Raw genomic sequence first — 20,660 nt, forward strand, 5'->3', positions numbered from 1 at the left:
AAAAGAAAATCTGAGCACATTTCTCCAGTTTTGATGTCACTACACTGGTTACCTGTGTCATTCAGGATTGATTTTAAAATTCTGCTTATGGTTTATAAAACCTTAAATAATCTCGCCCCATCTTATATATCGGAATGTCTGACATCTTATATTCCAAATCGCAACCTCAGATCCTCAAATGAGTGTCTCTTTAGAATTCCAAGAGCAAAACTTAAAAGAAGTGGTGAGGCGGCCTTCTGCTGTTATGCACCTAAAATCTGGAATAGCCTGACAATCGGAATTCACCAGGCTAATACAGTGGAGCACTTCAAAAAACTGCTGAAAACACATTATTTTAACATGGCCTTCTCATAACTTCACTGTAATTTAATCCTGATACTCTGTATATCCAATTCATTATAATAACTATTCATGGTGGCTCTAAAATCTGTACTAACTCCTACTCTCTCTTCTGTTTCCTTTTCTGGTGTCCTTTTAGTGGTAGCTTGTGCTTGTGCCACCACCATCTACTCAAAGCACCGTGATGTTCCAACAGTGATGGATTAAAAGCCAGAAGTCTGCATCATCAAGTCCTTCCGTGAGAACCCTAAATACAAAGAGGACTATTTCATTTATGTTAGGTAGAATGCCCAGGGGGGACTGGGCAGTCTCATGGCCTGGAACCCCTGCAGATTTTATTTTTTTCTCCAGCCTTCTGCAGTTTTTTTTTTTTGTTTTTTCTGTCCTCCCTGGCCATCAGACCTTACTCTTTTTCTATGTTAACTAATGTTGTCTTATTTTAAATTTCTTATTTTTTCTTTTATTTTTCTTTTCTTCATTATGTAAAGTACTTTGAGCTACTTTTTTGTATGGAAATGTGCTATATAAATAAATGTTGTTGTTGTTGTTCTAAATCCACTGAACATATTACACCTATTCTCTCTTAACTTCACTGGCTCCCTGTTAACTACAGAATACAATACAAAATACTGCTCTTAACATTTAAAGCTCTCCACAACCTTGCTGCCCCCTACCTCACTGATCTCCTACAGACTTGCACTCCTTCTTGCTCACTCAGATCCTCATCTGCAGCTTTACGTTCTGTACTACACATCAAACTCTGTTCTATGGGAGCTCGAGCGTTCTCTCATAGTGCTCCTCAACTCTGGAATTCTCTTCCCTCTCGTATTTGTCAGCTTGATTCAATATCACATTTTAAAACTGTCCTCAAAACTTATCTTTTCAAACTGGCATACCAATTGTGAATTTTGCACTGTTACTGCCTGTTATCTTTGTTTGTTTGCTAATTATTGCTTTTTAATTTATCATTCTCTTTGTCCTTATTTTACTAATGTTGTTTAATTTCATTGTAAGGTGACCTTGAGTGATAAGAAAGGCACCTATTAAATAAATGTATTATTATTATTATTAAAATGCTTTCTTTCCCACTAAAAAAAGGAAACACCAATGCATATCACACTAGACTGCATATTGATAAAGTAGTGTAAGACAGACAAGGATAATGGTGAGAAGCTGATGTGAACTAAGGGTTGACAAGCCATTCGTCAGTACTGGGGATGGAAGATGGTGTTAACTGCACAAAGGATTATCTGGGCGTTACGCTGGGCCCTACTACATTGCAATCTTTTCATTTCTATATAAAGTACAAATACAAAGCCTACAACATGTAAGATATAAACAAGAAATGCAAACATCATTTTAGAATTTATTCAAAATGACTGATGCATGTTTACCAGTGTTGGGTTGTAATACACTACTGGCAGTCCATGTTTGCACAACAACTGTGTGCCACAAAAACAAACACAGGTCTTCTGAAAACAGCTTACAGCCTAGAATATAACAACTTCCACATAAAATTCTATGTAAGACAAATATGAAAGAAAAAACAGTTTCAATTGAAACATATAAATTAAAAAGAAACACATGCTGAAATTTATACAGAAAATTGGCAACAAAATAAATAGTTGTTAAAAATAACAAAAAAATCAGTTACATTTCATATAAAACATAAATAAAGTTTTGTACAGTGACAATCTTTTTTACTTTATAAAAAAACTATTCAGCTTCAGCTGTAGAAGAATTTTTCTAATATCTCTGCTATTTATGAAAATAATAATGCTTAGTGTTGAGGCAGGTAGATTCAAATAAAATAAACCTTTTCGCGTTTCAGACAGTTATGGCACAGGTTAGCCAACTTTCCTTAATCACCAGCAAATGTTTGTTTCAGAACCAACTGATCATTGCTGTGTTTGCCATTGGGCTTTTAATGGTAGGTAAGATGCAGAGTTATTTTAAAATATTGATAAATAGTTGTACATTATTCCCTTCTTTTTCTCCAATATGTATTCCAGAGTTGCCAAAACAATTGAAAAGGATTTTGAACTTCTATGCAAACTCAAGTCTCATTCAAGGTTTAGATAACTTTCTGAATTTCATTTGACAATAACTTTTTAATCTGGTGAAATGTCAGTTTTAGTGCTTGTTATGTTTTCAATAGTCAAATATAATTAAAGCATTTAACATTACAACTTCATCGGCACTTATATGCTACATTTTGTATAAATTCTCATTCACACTATCCCCCTAATCAGAAACCTTTATATTTAGTGTTATGTAAGACAACATATCATCCTCTACTACAGTAATTAAATTTGTGTGGCAACTGGATCTTTTCTCTGTCCCTTCTATTGTATGGTGTTCTGTTCAAAAAATATTTTCTGATGTGTTTATATCAAAATTATTAACAAACCCAATTCAAAGTTTGTTCACCATTTATATTCTTCTAATCCTCTTAAATAACATGAATGGAGACTGACCTATGACTAAGCTCATTATTGTCCTTAGACTACACCAGGCACACTAAAGAAGATGTTTTGGGATTGCCATTCAGTTTTTAGGATTTGGTTTGGGGTGTCCAATACAAACAGTGCTTTCTTTCTTTTAGCTTTAGATTTTTTTATTTCAACATATACAATTCTAAAATCACAACCAATACTGTCAACCCACTTTAAATCCAAAAAATTTTAACTAACCAATATACAAGACATTTATATTATTTTCTATCGGGGTGCCAAAGTTTTGCTAGGAAGCTGCAGAGCAAAAACCCAATGCATGCTGAGGAATCAAAGAAACCACTCCTAGAAAACAGCTCCAAGTTGGGATGTAGTTCACCACATCAGATTAATCAATATGATGCACAGGAGTGCAGATGAAAGACAACTATCCATATAAAACCAGACAAAGCATTGGAAGTCGGTGCATTGTAACAATGTATGAAATTAATTTTAATTCTTTTAAGAAAAATAATTAATAAAATGCACAAAATATAACAATTATTCAGATGGGTGTGTTCATGACAAATTTATTTTATAATATGTAGATGATATTATTATTATTAATATAAATCTATACACCTCATAGAAGAGGATCTTGTCTTATAGCAGTCTTGACTTATGTCAATTAAAACATATACAAACAAGTACATAAAACCCAAAAATATTTCTATTCAACTGAATTTCATTTAGTTTCTAGGGACTTTTTTTTTTAAACTCAGAAACAGAGCAAACTACACTTAAAATAACTCTGCTCCAAGTGAACCGATTTTGTTAAAATCTGGCACACTGATTTTTCAAGGAAATTTGTTGAGAAAATTGTACACAGTTTTTAAAGCAACAGAAGAAATATTACAAAAATATTTCAACATTTGCTCGAACACTGCCTATGGAACACTTTTTCCTATACAAAAAGAATGCTGACAGCCATACTGTAAGTCATGCAGATTTCACGTGGAAAGAACTCTGAAGATCCACCAGCTGGTGACCTAGAATGGTGGGTCAACGCAGCAATGTGTGTATCCTGAATGTCTGATTAGTCATCATTTCACTGCTCACTAACTATCAACAGCAAAGAAAGAGAATCCTACATGAATGTGTGTTATTTGTTCATCAAAATGTGATGTGATGTGATGTGTCGGGCTGAGAGTTGGTGACTGTTTCAAAGAATATTACATGAAGGATGTAAAATCTGCATCAGCAACAGTGGACACTAAACATACCTTTCCTACTATATTTATGTTGATGTTTTGGTATTTACATGTTTCTGTTACACATAAAAACATTTTTTCTTGTTGAAAAAAAATCAGTGTTTTCAGCTAGTTTCTCAGGGGAGAAACATAACGCTAAATTGTTAAGAGAGGTTACTTTAACTTGTATACAGTAGACCCCCCACGAAGTCGCGGTTCAAAGTTTGCGGCCTCAGTCATTCTCAGATTTTTCCTTAGAACCTATCTAATAATTGTTAGCAGAAACCGCAAATATCCTCTGCAATTTTTATGGCTGTTTTCGTGGCAATACTGTGCTGTAGAGAGAAAAGGAAGCAACTGTAGAGGAAAACACGGCTTGGGATGGTGAAAGTAGCCAATAGAATTTGAAACTGCAACTCCCAGCAGTCCCTGCAGTGGCTCTGATTTGTTTTCTGCTGAGGGTGCTGGGGCTGTTGGGGTCAAAGGATGTCAGCGTAGCTTTTAAAAAAGGGGGCCGGTGACCAAAAGCAAAAAACGTTTTTGCAATTTGTGTTTCAAGGTCCTGTCTGACTGCTTTCTGTTGGGTTACCTGTATTGTCTGGATTGTCTGCTGTCTGCCTGTCTACGTGAGGACTGTAAGTGGATTCATGGCTATCCTGCAAAGAAAGGAGCTCTCCTGAACCCGTCCACCTATCTTTACATTCCCATTCAACGTGCGGATCTCTGGACTATTTACTTTCATCATTACATTTCATCCGTTGCTGTTTTTCATGAACGTTTTTCAGGATTTACTGTGTGCATTTTGTTTGTGCTTTGTTGTATTTAATGTGTAATCGCCGTAAGAGGAACAGGGGTGTTATAGTTGTTTTCATTTATTTCATTTGTTTTCATTACATTCTTTATTTGCTGTTTGATTACTGGTTTGCTTTGTTTTTGTCTGTTTGTGAGTGTGTAGAGGTCAGGCCAAGGCTGGGTGCATCTCTGGAATCACCACCAGAAAAATAAATAAATCGCCGTCTTCTCAACGGTGTAAATCTTAGTGGCACCAGACCACTACAACATTATTCATTTCTCCTTGCTGCTGATTGACTGTGATACATCTCCAGATGAGTGCTTGTGTTTTCCGTTTTGTTCCTCTTAACCGTTAAACCACCACAACTGGCTATAGTCATTTTCCAGTGCCATTCGCGAGCACGCAGGAGCTGATCAGTCAGTGCCGTACATTCGTTGTGCAGCCAGCTCATGACCACTGCCAGTCCCTTGTGAGCAGGGGAGCAGAACGCACCCCTAGAAGACACGGACAAAAAACCCCTCTTAAAAAACGCTGATAGACTACCTTCACATTGCTCCCTTACTTGCGGCTACTCTGTCGCGTACTACACTACACTACACTACACTACAACCAACCAACCAACCAACCTTCCCTCCCTCACAAGACTGAATAGCACCTGTCCTTTTAAGGCTGATTGCTTTGTTTCTCTCTCCTCCCCCAGACATCCTATGCTCCTGTTGGGGGTCCCGCTCCCTTTGTGCTCCCCTATAATGATTGTCTATTCTTTAATCGAGAACTAACTGCATACTGAGCTCGTTATACTTCTGAAAGAGACATGTTTGTTTGAAGTGTTTGAATAAAGTTCCTGTCTCTACATTCTCCTGTGTAATTCTGTGACCCAAGCGTGGCACCCTGCAGCCTCACTGTCCCTGGGATTGAGCCGCTGCACTAGACTAGCCTGCAAGCATCAGTATTTACCCCTGTGTGTTTACATGCAACCAACTCAAGCGCAGTTGGCTCAGTGATTTATTGAATTTCATCTATGGCGTCAGTTGCACCTTGTACATATTGTTCCAGTAGTTTTTTTTAAATAGTTTTTACAGTTCATTAGCAGTGTATAAAATGATCAGTGTTGCAGTAATTGTGATGCTCTTTGAATGAAAAAACATGTGTTCCATTAAAATTTCACTTTTTCTTTGTGAATTGTGACGTTTACTTAAAAAGTGTAGCAAAAAAGTATTTGGCGTCCAGGGATGCATTAACCCCCAAGTATGTGGCAGTTTAAGGGTTAAAGCCCCAAGATAAAGCTGAAACACCCTGCACCTTCTAAGGCTTCTGGCAATGAAAACGTGCTTGCATGAATTACAGTACATATAGTGGTAACATCAGTATTTTATGTTCTAGCACTAGAGACATAGCAGTACAGTACTGTACAGTATACGGGTTTACCTTTACATTCTTTATTTTTAGGTAATGTATTAAGATGAGTTTGAAATTAAAGTGTTTTGGGGGCATATTTAGGGTTTAAACTATAAAAATAGGCATTTTTTTATCCATCCATCCATCCTCTTCCGCTTATCTGAGATCGGGTCGCAGGGGCAGCAGCTTGAGCAGAGATGCCCAGATTTCCCTATCCCTGGCCACTTCTACTAGCTCTTCCAGGGGAATCCTGAGGCATTCCCAGGCCAGCCGAAAGACAGTCCCTCCAGCGTGTCCTAGGTCTTCCCCAGGGCCCCCTCCCGGTTAGACGTGCCCGGAACACCTCACCAGGGAGGCGTCCAGGAGGCATCCTGATCAGATGCCCGAGCCGCCTCATCTGACTCCTCTTGATGCAGAGGAGCAGTGGCTCTACTCTGAGCTCCTCCCGGATGACTGAGCTTCTCACCCTATCTTTAAGGGAAAGCCCAGACACCCTGCGGAAGAAACTCATTTCAGCCGCTTGTATTCGTGATCTCGTTCTTTCAGTCACTACCCACAGCTCATGACCATAGGTGAGGGTAGGAACGTAGATCAACCGGTAAAATGAGAGCTTTGCCTTACGGCTCAGCTACTTTTTCGCCACGACAGACCAATGCAGAGCCCGCATCACTGTGGACGCCGCACTGATCCGCCTGTCAATCTTCCGCTCCATTCTTCCCTCACTCCCCTCGAGATACTTGAACTCCTCCACCTGGGGCAGGATCTCGCTCCCAACCCTGAGAGGGCACTCCACCCTTTTCCGGTTGAGGACCATGGTCTTGGATTTGGAGGTGCTGATTCCCATCCCAGCCGCTTCACACTCGGCTGCGAACCGATCCAGAGAGAGCTGAAGATCACGGCCTGATGAAGCAAACAGGAAAACATCATCTGCAAAAATCAGTGACACAATCCTGAGCCCACCAATCCATAAAAGTTATGAACAGAATCTGTGACAAAGGGCAGCCCTGGCAGAGTCCAACTCTCACCGGAAATGGGTTCAACTTACTGCCGGCACTGTGGACCAAGCTCTGACACCGGTTGTACAGGGACCGAACAGCCCTTATCAGGGGGTCCGGTACCCCATACTCTCAGAGCACCCACCCCCCCTCCCCCCACACGGGACACAGTGGAATGCCTTTTCCAAGTCCACAAAACACATGTAGACTGGTTGGGCAAACTCCCATGCACCCTCCAGGACACTGCCAAGGGTGTAGAGCTAGTCCACTGTTCTGCGATTAGGATGAAAACCACACTGTTCCTCCTGAATCCAAGGTTTAACTATCTGATGGACCCTCTTCTCCAGGGGCGTCATGTATAACGCTGTGCGTAGAACTCACACTATAACATGGCGTAAGCACAAAAGCGGGAATGTGCGTACGCACAGAAAAATCCAGATGCAGGAATCTGTGCGTACGCAAACTTTCACGTTCTTCCACTACATAAATCCCGATCAGCATGAAAAGTAACGCACGTGCACGCGCCTTCTGACCTGCCCCAACTCCTCCCAGGATCAAACTACTGTATACCAATCCAGAAGCTTCAGTTTGTATTAACAACATTTGTTCAGACTACTTTAAGTTAGAATATGCAAATTGATATAAATAGCCTTCTGTGAAAAGACAATGGGAAAAGCACGGGGGAAAACATAAGAATTTCAGCGAATACGAAGTGGAGGCAAAGGAAAAACGTACTATTTGTTGGTTTAAACAGTGGTATAATCAAAAAAAGAAAGTTGATCGAGTGACATAGTGTCAGAGAAACTCGAAAGCTTAAGTTCACAGTTGCACAGTGCCCGAAATAAAAAAGAAGTTGTCACATATCAAAGTCGGCGTGAAAAGGCGACTCGTAGCGGACCGTCTGAGTGTCACATGAAAGCTTATTAGGGTACAGAGAAAAAAAATAGGCACACAGTGGGGAAAAAAGCACAAAATGTCAACTTTAATCTCGAAATTTCCACTTTAATCACGTAGTTTATTTTGTCATTAAAGTAGAACATCATAAACTTCATCTTAAAATCGTTTATTTTACTAGTTTCTCAAGCAGCACGTTAAATGCTTTGTTCTGTATTTGATCTTCTATGTGCTCTATGTGTGTGAATCACTATGTGCTTCCGTTCTTTCTCTTTCTCCAACAGGACACATAATCCATTACATTCGTGATATTACAGCTCTCTGAATAATTAAAATACTGAGATGTATATGTGATATCTTTTTCATGATGATAGGAATGAAAGCATGTTATTAAACATGGGAACACGGTGGCGCAGTGATTGTTCATATCTCACGCATGAGGCTTGTTGCGCCATTTGCGACCTTCAATGAAATAATTTATTACAGAAGTACTGTCTCTTTCAAATGTACTAACCTCCAATTCCTGTCCTTACTTTTCTTTCTCCAAATACCCAATCGTCACACAATCAGCTCTGTAATAGACATTAAGCCATCTGTAAGCTTAGAATGGCGATTCTTCAAATCTTTTAAGGAACATTGAAATATCTTCGTAGTACATGTTTAATTATTCTATCCGTCTATCCTTCCAGTGTCGCGTCAGCACCAGCAATAATACAGCGCAAGGCAGGAGCTATCCATGAACTAGCTAGCGCTGCAGCACCGTGTCCTCACATGTTTAATTATTAACAATACAGATTATTTAAATGAAGTTAAAGTTTTATCTGTATACTATAAGCAACATATTTTGCTGCATTTCATCTTAAAAATGATATTGTCATCATACGCGCTTTATAAAGTGGCGCAGGTTGTGCAATATTATAACTGTAGTGCAAGTTTACAGTGGGGTAATTGTACTTATAAGTACAAACAGTTCTACAAGGAGCACTTGATGGACTGATTGAGTGCGTTTATAGTTCTTGGGATGAAATTGTTTCTGAAACGCGAGGTCTGTATAGGAAAGGCTTTGACGCATTTTGCTGTGGCTGAGGTAGTGTGTGCTTGAAACTGTATACCGATAATTCTCTTTCCGATCAGCTGCTGCTGTGATTCCCCACTCAGATACAGTGATATAAATACTCCGAGTGGTGCAGTGAGAGTAATATGGAAAAAGATGATCCGCTGTGGCAACCCTTAACGGGAGCAGCTGAAAGAAGAAGAAGATGCATTGAGAGTAACAACGCTAAAGCAGTTATGGTATTTGGAATACTATGGCTATTCCCTGGACCATTATATTGCTACAGGTTAATTACAATCAGATGCATTACACTAATAAACAATATGCAGTTAATTTCAGTGTATTTATAAAGCCGCGTCAGGAATGTGGGTCTAAGAAAGAAAGGGTAACCACACAGGAACAGTAGCACTGCTTTGACGCTGGGTGCCGCCAGTCTGCAAAACCGACCGGAGAAATTGCGTACGCCAGGGTATGAGGTACCGTGGAAATGTGTGTGGCTTTATGCCAAGTTTAGGTTTTATACATCGCGATTTGAGTGTTGAAACGTTCGTACGCAACATTTCTGTGTGTACTCACTGTTTATACATGAGGCCCCAGGACCCCCAACTAGACTTTTCCAGGGAGGCTGAGTAGTGTGATCCCTCTGTAGTTGGTACGCACCTTCTGGTCCCCCTTCTTAAAGAGGGGGACGACCACCAACCCGGTCTGCCAATCCAGAGGCACTGTCCCCGATGTCCATGCGATGTTGCAGAGGCGTGTCAACTAAGACAGTACTACAACATCCAGAGCCTTGAGGAACTCCGGGCGTATCTCATCCACCCCGGGGGCACTTCCACCAAGGAGTTTCTTGACCACCTTGGTGACCTCAGCCCCAGAGATGAGATGGCCCACCCTCCGTGTTCCCAGGCTCTGCTTCCTCATTGGAAGGCATGTTAGTGGAATTAATGAGGTCTTCGCAGTACTCCCCCTATCGACCCACAACATCCGAAGTCGAGGTCAGCAGCATACCATCCCCCCCCTCTCCCTCTCTCTCAGCAGCACGCGAGCCCCCTCCCCCTCTCTCGGCAGCACGCAAGCCTCCAAAGCCCCCCCCTCTCTCTCTCTCTCAGCAGCACGTGAGCCTCCCCACCCCCCCCCTCTCCTTCTCTCTCTCAGCAGCACGCGAGCCTCCCCAGCCCCCCTCTCTCTCTCTCTCTCTCTCAGCAGCACGCGAGCCCCCTCCCCATCTCTCAGCAGCACACGAGCCTCCCCAGCCCCCCCTCTCTCTCTCTCTCAGCAGCACGCGAGCCTCCCCACCCCCCCCTCTCTCTCTCTCAGCAGCACGCGAGCCTCCCCAGCCCCCCCTCTCTCTCTCTCTCTCTCTCAGCAGCACGCGAGCCCCCTCAGCCCCCCCCCTCTCTCTCTCTCTCTCTCTCTCAGCAGCACGCGAGCCTCCCCACCCCCCCTCTCTCTCTCAGCAGCACCCGAGCCCCCTCCCCCTCTCTCAGCAGCACGCGAACCTCCCCAGCCCCCCCCTCTCTCTCAGCAGCACGAGCCTCCCCAGCCCCCCCTCTCAGCAGCACGCGAGCCTCCCCAGCCCCCCCTCTCCCTCTCTCTCTCAGCAGCACACGAGCCTCCCCAGCACCCCCCTCTCAGCAGCACACGAGCCTCCCCAGCCCCCCCCCTCTCCCTCTCTCTCTCTCAGCAGCACGCGAGCCCCCTCCCCCTCTTTCAGCAGCACGCAAGCCTCCCCAGCCCCCCCTCTCAGCAGCACGCGAGCCTCCCCAGCCCCCCTCCCTCTCTCTCTCTCTCAGCAGCACGCAAGCCCCCTCCCCCTCTCCCTCTCTCAGCAGCACACGAGCCTCCCCAGCCCCCCCCTCTCTCTCTCAGCAGCACGTGAGCCCCCTCCCCTTCTGTCTCTCAGAAGCACACGAGCCCTCTCTCTCTGCAACATTGCAGCAAGTTGTATAAACACTTTTTTTTTAAATGAGTTTTAAGCACAGGGGGGAAAAAAGGAACATTTCAACAAATCCGAACTTTATTTAAAAGCCAAGCAAGATAGTAACATTGCAGGAGTTCACCATTTTTAATCAGGCGACTGACAGTAGTGGAGTCAGCTGCTGAGAAAGCGTCTCGACTGTTGCAGGGCGGTGAAGCAGGTGAGACGCTAATGAAAAAGAGGCATAGGGTTTATTGGTTTTTAAAGACTGCTTCCTTCATTGTGTTTTAACCTCAGTTTTAAAGGATTGGACGGCTCTCTCTGTCCTGCTGCCTGTGTTTGTGTGACTCTGTCGCGCTGGCTGTGTGTGCGTGGCTCTCTCTCGGGCTGCCTGTGTGTGCCTCTGTCTCTCTCTGGTGCTGCCTCTGTGTGAACCAAGGTTCCACTGAGGTTGACTAATGAAAAGTCAACGTGGCTCAGAGCTGCATGTGGACTGTGGCACAGACAAACAGAAATGACGGCATGTTTTCGGAGGCGTCGCATCCGAGTTGGTGGGCGTGGCTCTGTGAGTTGTTGTCGTATCAAATGGGCTTAGAGTTGGTGGGCGTGGCTCCTTCCTGCGTGCGCCATGGGTGTCTTACTTGTCGGCAGCTTAGTGAATCCACCCCCCCTTCCGGCGTGCTTTCCATGGTTGTCTTGCCTTAGTGAATTATATACAGTGATCCCTCGCTATATCGCGCTTCGCCTTTCGCGGCTTCACTCTATCGCGGATTTTATATGTAAGCATATTTAAAAATATATCGTGGATTTTTTGCTGGTTCGCGGATTTCTGAGGACAATGGGTCTTTTAATTTCTGGTACATGCATCCTCAGTTGGTTTGCCCAGTTGATTTCATACAAGGGACGCTATTGGCAGATGGCTGAGAAGCTACCCAACTTACTTTTCTCTCTCTCTCTCTCTTGCGCTGACTTTCTCTGATCCTGACGTAGGGGGTGTGAGCAGGGGGGCTGTTCGCACACCTAGACGATACGGACGCTCGTCTAAAAATGCTGAAAGATTATCTTCACGTTGCTATCTTCTGTGCAGCTGCTTCCTGAAGCGACATGCTGCACGGTGCTTCGCATACTTAAAAGCTCGAAGGACACGTATTGATTTTTGACTGTTTGTTTTTCTCTGTCTCTCTCTCTCTCTCTCTCTCTCCCTGCTCCTGACGGAGGAGGTGTGAGCTGCTGCCTTCAACAGCTTTGTACCGGTGGTGCTTCGCATACTTAAAAGCCAAACAGCCCTATTGATTTGTTTGCTTTCCTCTGTCTTTCTGACAGTGTGCTCCTGACACGCACTCCTTTGAAGAGGAAGATATGTTTGTATTCTTTTAATTGTGAGACAGAGCTGTCATCTCTGTCTTGTCATGGAGCACAGTTTAAACTTTTGAAAAAGAGACAAATGTTTGTTTGCAGTGTTTGAATAACGTTCTTGTCTCTCTACAACCTCCTGTGTTTCTGCGCAAATCTGTGACCCAAGCATGACAATATAAAAATAACCATATAAACATATGGTTTCTACTTCGCAGATTTTCTTATTTCGCGGGTGGCTCTGGAACGCAACCCCCGCGATAGAGGAGAGATTACTGTATATAGATGTTCTTCTGTATTGTAATTTTCTTTTTAATAATTCCATTATATTATGTTTTGTTAATATATTGTAACGTGCAGGCAGCTTGTGATGTGCTGTATGGGAGCAGAAAGGGTGGAATGAATGCTGTAAGTGATAGGACTGGGTGAAGGGCTTCTGTTCTGTAAGGGGCAGACACACCCCTTAAGAGATGAGTGACAGGAACAGTTAGGAGAAAAAGAAGGTGCAGCATAAGGAAGTTTTGAATAGGGAGTCAGGAGACAATAAGCAGGAGTGTTTGTGATATGGAGAAAAAAAGAATGTAAGTATCAGGAGATAAACTGATTTGTAGGGAAAGCTTTCTTTTATGGTTTTGGAAGTGTGCTCCGTAAACCAGATAACAGCGTATAAGACAAGGCACAACGACTCCAAGTGAAACACAGAAAACTCCAGTATCTCCGAGTTGTATTTGCTTATTACGCTGGCCGTTACAATAGTAAATGAATTAATTCATTTTGTTAAAACTATATTATATTTTGTTAATATTGTTTTGTTTTGTAAATAAATACGACTATTCGCTAAACTAATCTACTGTGTATCATTTTTAAAGTAGTTCTTCTGTTATCTGCCTTTTCTCTTATCCGTCACAGCCTCAGTCCCAACCCCTGATGGATAATCAAGGTTTTACTGTAATATGGTCTATGATACTGTATTATACAAATGAAGGATTACTCCTGTTGAATTCTGTTAAGCTTTCAGTTAGCAAAATCTGTCATTATGTTCCGAGGTGTCAAAATTAAAATTGTAGACACCTGTAAATTAGACCTGTTAAACTAGTGATTACAGATACAGTTTGCAGTATTATAACTAGTTAAATCAGTGTTTTAGATATTATGTTTAAGATATTTTATCTATCATACCCACACTGGTTTTCTACCAATGCAAGTTTTTATTATTGTATTTTATGGTTATTAGATGTGTACTTCAATTGAAAGTCATGTATAATAAAGACCAATCACATCTGTTACACTCAATGTACTTCTGTACATTTGGGAAACAGTGAAGTTCTCATTCTCAGCCCTCCCTATTCTTTACATTGCCAGGGCAAGTCTCCAATGCTTTAACATATTACTTCTGGACACAAGTTAGTTGTCTGTCTTCACTGTCACCACATTATAGTTTCAGCAATGAATGGCTCTTTTGGCAGGTTTTCAGCCATTAATCACTTCACAACTTATCATTGTGCCATATTATGCAACCTTTGTTTGTAAAATAAAATGGTTTCTACTACAGATCCACCACAATCTAAGTTTGAATTCCTGGGGGTCTACATTGTCTTAAGAAATCCATAGTTCAAAGTTGTGGTCCTCAGATAATAGATGTATTTGATAGAACACTGCTTTAATGTAACCACAAATAGCCACTGAATGCTACTGAAAACTGAAAAAGACTCCCCTGACAAAAAGAAGAAAAAGTGATTATTCAACACCAATACTCCATGCTGAAATGCACAATTAAAGAAAAGCATATATTTGTTACTATGTTAAATATTATGGAGAGGCAAATACCAGGACTCTTCAGTGGCTTCGATTTCTGCTTCAATTAGAACTTGTTTATGTCCAGAATCTACAAGCTGCTGGATTTACTGCTTATAAACCTTAGTCTGTTCTGTGTTCATATAAAGATGAAGTTCAGTGCATCATAGGCTGGGTAATGATGTCCCTCTGGTAGCATCTTGCTTACACAATAATGGGGCTGCATAGCATTGCACTCCTTTCATACGAATTTTCATGGTTTTTGCTTGCAGTAACTTTATATCTTGGATGTCCAGCTTTAATCAAGTAGCATGTCTCTCACTCAGGCAGCGGAGTATGTCCATTTGCCATAGGTGCTCTATACTTCTCATAAGCTCAGATACTGGTACACCAACAGATGTCAGCATGTATGTGTGGTCATTTACTTGCACCTTCTGCAGGCCTGTGTAGTATGTAGGGCTAGAGGCATTTGTTGTGATCCCTGTATTATTAGGTGGATTGGCACAATTAGGTAGGGTAAGTTTGAACCAATCAGAAGTACGGAGTAAACCTTATAGATTTGTGACAGTGGAAAGCCCTGAAGGTGAAATTAGGTAGGAATACACTGAGAAACCTAGGCCAGGTCTATTCAATTGGTGGTCCGTAGGCCACATGCAGCCCAGAACCAAGCACCAAGTGGCCCAGTCTGTAGTCCCACAAGGGCTCCAGACTGCAACTAAAATGGTGTCAAATGTAACCAAAATAGGCTTCTACTTTGTTCGCCAGTGGTAAATGAAATCATTGAAACTTTAAACTAATTATACGAGGGTCAGTCAAAAAGTTCAAGGAACTGTGATATAGTGGGAGAGTGAGAGATCAGATTGCGCACAGATTGTAACAGATGCAAAAGGTCATTATGTTTTTTTAAGCGGATGTGCTGTTAACATATGTGTCGGTACTGAATCCTCCTTGCATATCTCTGAGCCACATACAGGCTGGTTTATATCCCGCACTGGGTGTAAGGGGCTTATGGCGAAAATGACATCAGATTTGGAGACACGCACATGAAAATATTTCTAAGTATATTGCACTGGTGATGGAGCAATTATGTATTCCAAATGGTGAATTTCAATGAGAGGCTGGTTACGCTTGTGCCAGAATAATGAACGAAGGGCTGAATAAAACGCAATCGGTCATCAAAACAAAAGGTAGGCATGCAAAACATTTGAAATTCATCTGCCCATCATATAGGTACCCTGTAGAATTCAGTTGTCCCTTCTGATTTGGCGTGGCACACTAAGGTGTGATTGTCACCAATCTCCTTGTGTTCACACATCTTTGCATACCGTTTCTCTTTTGATTTAACGCATACTCCATGCAAAATGCCGGCCTGTTCGTCAGTAAATATGTATGAGCAGTCTCCTGCCCGCTGTTTTGTCATGCACAGCATGTGATTAAGTCTGCGTTTAAGGTTGAAGGTGTATTACAGTCATTTTACTGGGGTGCTCTGTGATTGACGGCAGACAGTAAACTTTGTTAAAATTGTATCAAAAATGCCACTTTGTTAGTTGTTACTTCAGTTGTTTTGGCGTGCGCACTATATGTTTTGTTACCAGTAAATTCTTCAATGGGAGCTTGTCAACAAAGAAACATGGAAAATAAGATTTAGTAAAAAAATAATAATAGTAATAATTAAAATTAATATTTCATTACTTGACACCCAAGGTCTCTGTACAAAGACATTTTAATGATAAATCATTAATATAAATGCACCATTCCACTTTCACGCCATATGTGGTGCTCTTAAACATTTACTCAGGTAGTTTTTTTTCTGGGAGGAGGGGGAAACAATTTCAAAAGGAAAGGCTTTGTTATGGATCTTAAATTTAACCTCTGTCATATGAGTGATTAACAACCATGTGAATGAAATAGTTTAAGTTCTATGAATAAAAATTCATTGTCTGTAATGACCACCCATTTAAATTGGTTGAGGACTTCATATTTCAAAAGGGAAATAAATATTATTGCTAATACTGTGCAATTTTTTTATTTTATGCGCGTTGAGATGTGCATGGTCAGGTGTGAGCAAAATGTTTATTTTTTATTTCAAAAGTGGGACAAAAAGTATTGCAACTACCTCAGATTACGTTCAGTTATAGCTTTTGTGTTTTTTTTTTTTGTTTTTTTTATACAAATGCCTGTGTTAGATATCACCAAATGTAAAAAGAGGACAATGAATAAACATTACTTGTTTTTAAATACAATCATTTGTGTTGATTTAAAATTTGTCATTACCTCCTGCTTACTGGCTGTTGAAAATGTCTGGCCCTGCTAAATTCCTTGGTTTGAAAATCTGGCCCATCTGAAATTATAATTGAATAGCTCTGCCCTTGCCATTTTGCAGTAAATGCCTGAGTGATCTTGTATTTCTTATTGAGCTCTGGAGAGATGCCAAAGGTGACCGATTTACCACACACCTGTAAAAGGTCCTTTCTCACTGTTGAAAGAGTCAGTGTCTCTACTCTCTGCTCCAGACGAAGATTCTGTACAGCTAAATTCAATATAACTGTTGTTTCTGAACCATCATTCAGTATAACACAGGCCTCTACACAGCAACCAGCATTGTGGAGTAGCAGCTTTAAAACCTTTGCCATGATATTATGTAGTCTGGGTTGCTGATCAAAATACATTATTTCTGGCTCAACAACTGTCATTACAATACTGCTTCGAGTCTGTAATTGTCTCATGTGGTATAATTAGGTAAAGCTCCTTATAAGAACTCAGGGTTTTTTTAAGATGCAGACTTTAGGCATATTTGAACATGCACACTGCCAACAGCGTTCACTGTCTTTAATCTATTTTACAACCTGAGACAGTATTTTAATTCTTAAATTTTGCATAACTATTAAGGTAATGGGCAAAATGGCATGTGATGATGCGAGTTCCACTTCATGCTCCCATCTTCTTTTTAGGAGCTCTTGAACCCGACCGTCGGTAATGTCAACGGATGTGCTGGACAGTGAAGACATCATAAAGCAAGGGCATGGTGCAAAAAGGTGCAAAATACTTTTATTAAAACAATCCAACAAAACAGTGTCCACATAAATAGTGTAGTGCAATCAAACATTATTAAATAAATAATCTAACAAAAAGGTAAAAATTCCAGGCATTAAAACAAGGTTCAAAATCCTTCTAACGACATTGGGGTCACACCTGCCAAGCTCAGCTTCTTCCCAGTCTCTTCAGCTCTTTCAAAGTTGTGCTCAGCGGGCGCCCAGGGTCGGTTGTCCACCCATCTTCCTTCTCACAGTCAAAGTCGTCCCTCAGATCCCTAGGGCGGACTTGTCCCCGATCGTACCCACTCTTCTAATAACTCAGTGGGCACAATCCAGTCCCACGAGCGCCGATCACTTCTCAGCTGGCTGACTCGGCCACTATCTTTCCTCCAATGCTACTCTCTCGCTCTCTGCCTCTTACTTTCTTTTCATCTTCCGTCTTTCCCCCTTCCGTCTCGTGCTTCTCCTATTTATCCTGGGGACATGGCTCAGGTGTGGCGATCAGCAGCTCCTGGCTTCAATTACGGATGTGGACGATTCCTCACCTGTGCACATAAGCAAGGAAACGCCTGCCTCATGTAGTGTCCAGGAACCACTCTAGCCACAATACCACGCCCGCTTTTTAAGCCGCGAGTACGGCGATTATTTATTTAAAAACCAGGCTTTTATTCGGAGACATGGACCCACTATATCACATGGCATAGCCTTTGATTTACCTTTTGTATGTGGAGGTTATGTAGCTGTTGCAGCCAATCCTGCTTCAGCACAATAATGCACTGAGGTAGGTTTTTCTTTATTTTTGATGTAAGAGAGTGGAATTCCTTTCTTTGACTTTGTGACATCACTTTGTAGTAGTAGGATGTTGTACTGTGTTAGTCATTATAGATGCAATGAGAAGTCAAGCAAAATGACACCTTTGATTGGCTAACTGAACAGATTGCAATATGCAACTTGCATATTGTAATCTGTTCAGTTAGTCAGTCAAAAGTGTCATTCTGCTTGACTTCTCATGACATCACTTTGGTAAAGGAGAGAGAAGCTTGCACTGAAATTCATTTCACTCATGACTTGGTATCTAACCAGATGGAGAGGTCCTTCAGTGTATTCTGTCATCATCTCTAGTCAGTGCACCATGTTTTATGGAGTACCCGATAAATCTCAAAAAAAAACTAGGGGGTAGTTTGCACAGAAGCTGATCAACATTTGAGCCACATTTCAGTTTATACCCATTGTTAACGTCAAGAGTATTCAACATTCCATCACGGGAGTGGACTGAGAGAGCAAAGTCATCAAAAGCCTCAGCATCTCTTATTTTAATAGGAGCTGTATTTTCAAGAGTTCCAAATTCAAGAGGATGAGGTTGTTCATTCTTATCATTTAAACCTCTTAATGCTGCTGTGTGTGGGTATGCCTCTATCTAGAAAGCCTTTACATTATGCTCCAAAATAGAGATAAATTATAACAAAACAACTCAAAAATAACAGTAAAAAGGTTACCTCCCATCCAAGCCCAGAAACAAAATCTTCATATGCTTGGCTGCCTCTTGTGTTTGAAAGAATGGAACATTTGTCTTCTTGACCTTCCGCAATATAAAACACTGCAATTTTGTGTGTTTCACGGCTACATAAAAAGAAATTAATAACAATCAAGACTTATTACTACACTATCATGTTAAAAGTGTAAAGTAAACATTGGTTATTATTTCTTATACTATATGACAACAATTAAAAAATGTACTTAATTATGCTGTTAAAAATTGTACTCAATTAAATGTAGATCATGATGTCAATGAGAGAACAAGTGAGGAAATAAAAACCTATATAATCCTTCTTCAAGTTGTCATTGACGGTCTACACCTGTGTTGCTTTCAACCATAAAAACCATTTACTCATCTCTTTGAAAAATGCTTTTAACAATTAGGCTTGACCTCAGCCCAGGTAAGATGCAGCTTGCATCCGCATTCTGTCTCTCTAAGTTAGCTTTCAGGACAGAATACACTAAATGTATTTAGATAATTTGTTCTCTTCTTTTGATATGCTCATTGATTCTTTGTATGTGAGCTATCAACACCCTGAACAGCATATATTTCTTTCTGTAATTTCTCATTGTCCTCCAAGATCATTTACAGTATGTATACAAACATTTGTAATTTACAAACAGAAAAAGTGATATGGCATTTTTACATGTCATGTACAGTTTTCTGAGTAAAGATAATGAATTCTGTTTTTGATTTTAAGATAAAAACTGAAAACCTATAATGGTTTGCAGCTAGTAGGATTATTATTACACTTCAGGTGTAGTTGAGGCTGCTGTCCACCTAATATAATCTAGTTATGTCACTGGACATTCAGATACTGCAATAAAGGCAGACTGATATTATTATGCTGCCAAAGCTGTTCATATAGACTCTCATTTGAGCTTTAAAGGGCAAAGCAAATCCCTTGACTGAATAGGAAAGTATCTGAATCTTTCATGATCCTTGTGATGGCTGGGAAAAGGTCTCCAAGGCACAGAATGTTAGTCCCAGTAAGATATATACTGAGGTTTAGATTACTGATTATAACATTTTACTGAATGTAAGCATCATAGCTGTTATAGTTTACATATTTTATTCTACAGAGTATGTAAAATATTCACTTGCATATGCATTAATGATTTAATAAACAACCTCAGCACTAAAGGATGTGAAGTGCAACTTTACTAAAATGTTTATAAACATGATAGCACAAGAGATGATTTCTGATGTCACTTCAGTACTTGAGATAGTTATATAATTGATGGATAATTTAACAAGTACAAAGGGTTGTAAACAACTCATTGGACATTACAAAAAAAAAAACCTTAATGTTATGATAGTAACTAATTAATCTGTGCACTTCTACCAGAAGCATAATCAGAAATAACCAAGTTTCATACTAATGAGATGATAAAGGACCAAAATCATTACCTCATGTGGTTGTATGTATAACCTCCTCTTTTGGTGTTACTACTTCATGAATAGGTCAAATATGACACGGTGCAAAAACTGTATTAACATATAAAGTACACCTCTCCTAGAACACACATGATGAATGTGAACTAGCAACTGTTAAAATAAATATATAAAAGTCCTGAGAAGAACACTTTTTGTATGAAGCAGGAAGTCTGAAAAAACTGAAAAGCCAAGATTCATGATGTGTTTCAGCAGAAATGTCAAGGTATTACCTCATCTCATGTTAAAGAAGACAAATTCTGGAGAGAAGGAAGGTTTAAAGAAAAATGCTAAGAAGAATTGTAAGTGCTAAAATGTTTAGAGTTATCTTCTCTACGTTATATACAGTACCTGTGCTAGTAACCATTCATTAGCAATTCTGCATAGAGACTGACCAAAAACATAACTTTCTAAAACTTTCTAAGATAAACACA

At 40.6% G+C, this 20,660-nt stretch overlaps 1 protein-coding gene across 4 annotated transcripts in view; it reads right to left on the bottom strand.

Annotated features, from left to right (window-relative positions):
- ralgapa2 (Ral GTPase activating protein catalytic subunit alpha 2) overlaps positions 1–20,660 on the bottom strand; it is a 789,870-nt gene that overhangs the window by 197,390 nt on the left and 571,820 nt on the right. For all 4 annotated transcript variants that reach the window (XM_051925541.1, XM_051925545.1, XM_051925542.1 and 1 more), the window contains one exon: positions 18,752–18,875. In XM_051925541.1, the coding sequence (XP_051781501.1) occupies positions 18,752–18,875 (124 nt within the window). The remainder of the gene's footprint in view (positions 1–18,751; positions 18,876–20,660) is intronic.

Source organism: Erpetoichthys calabaricus, chromosome 3, assembly GCF_900747795.2.
Source record: "Erpetoichthys calabaricus chromosome 3, fErpCal1.3, whole genome shotgun sequence".
NCBI lineage: Eukaryota > Metazoa > Chordata > Cladistia > Polypteriformes > Polypteridae > Erpetoichthys > Erpetoichthys calabaricus.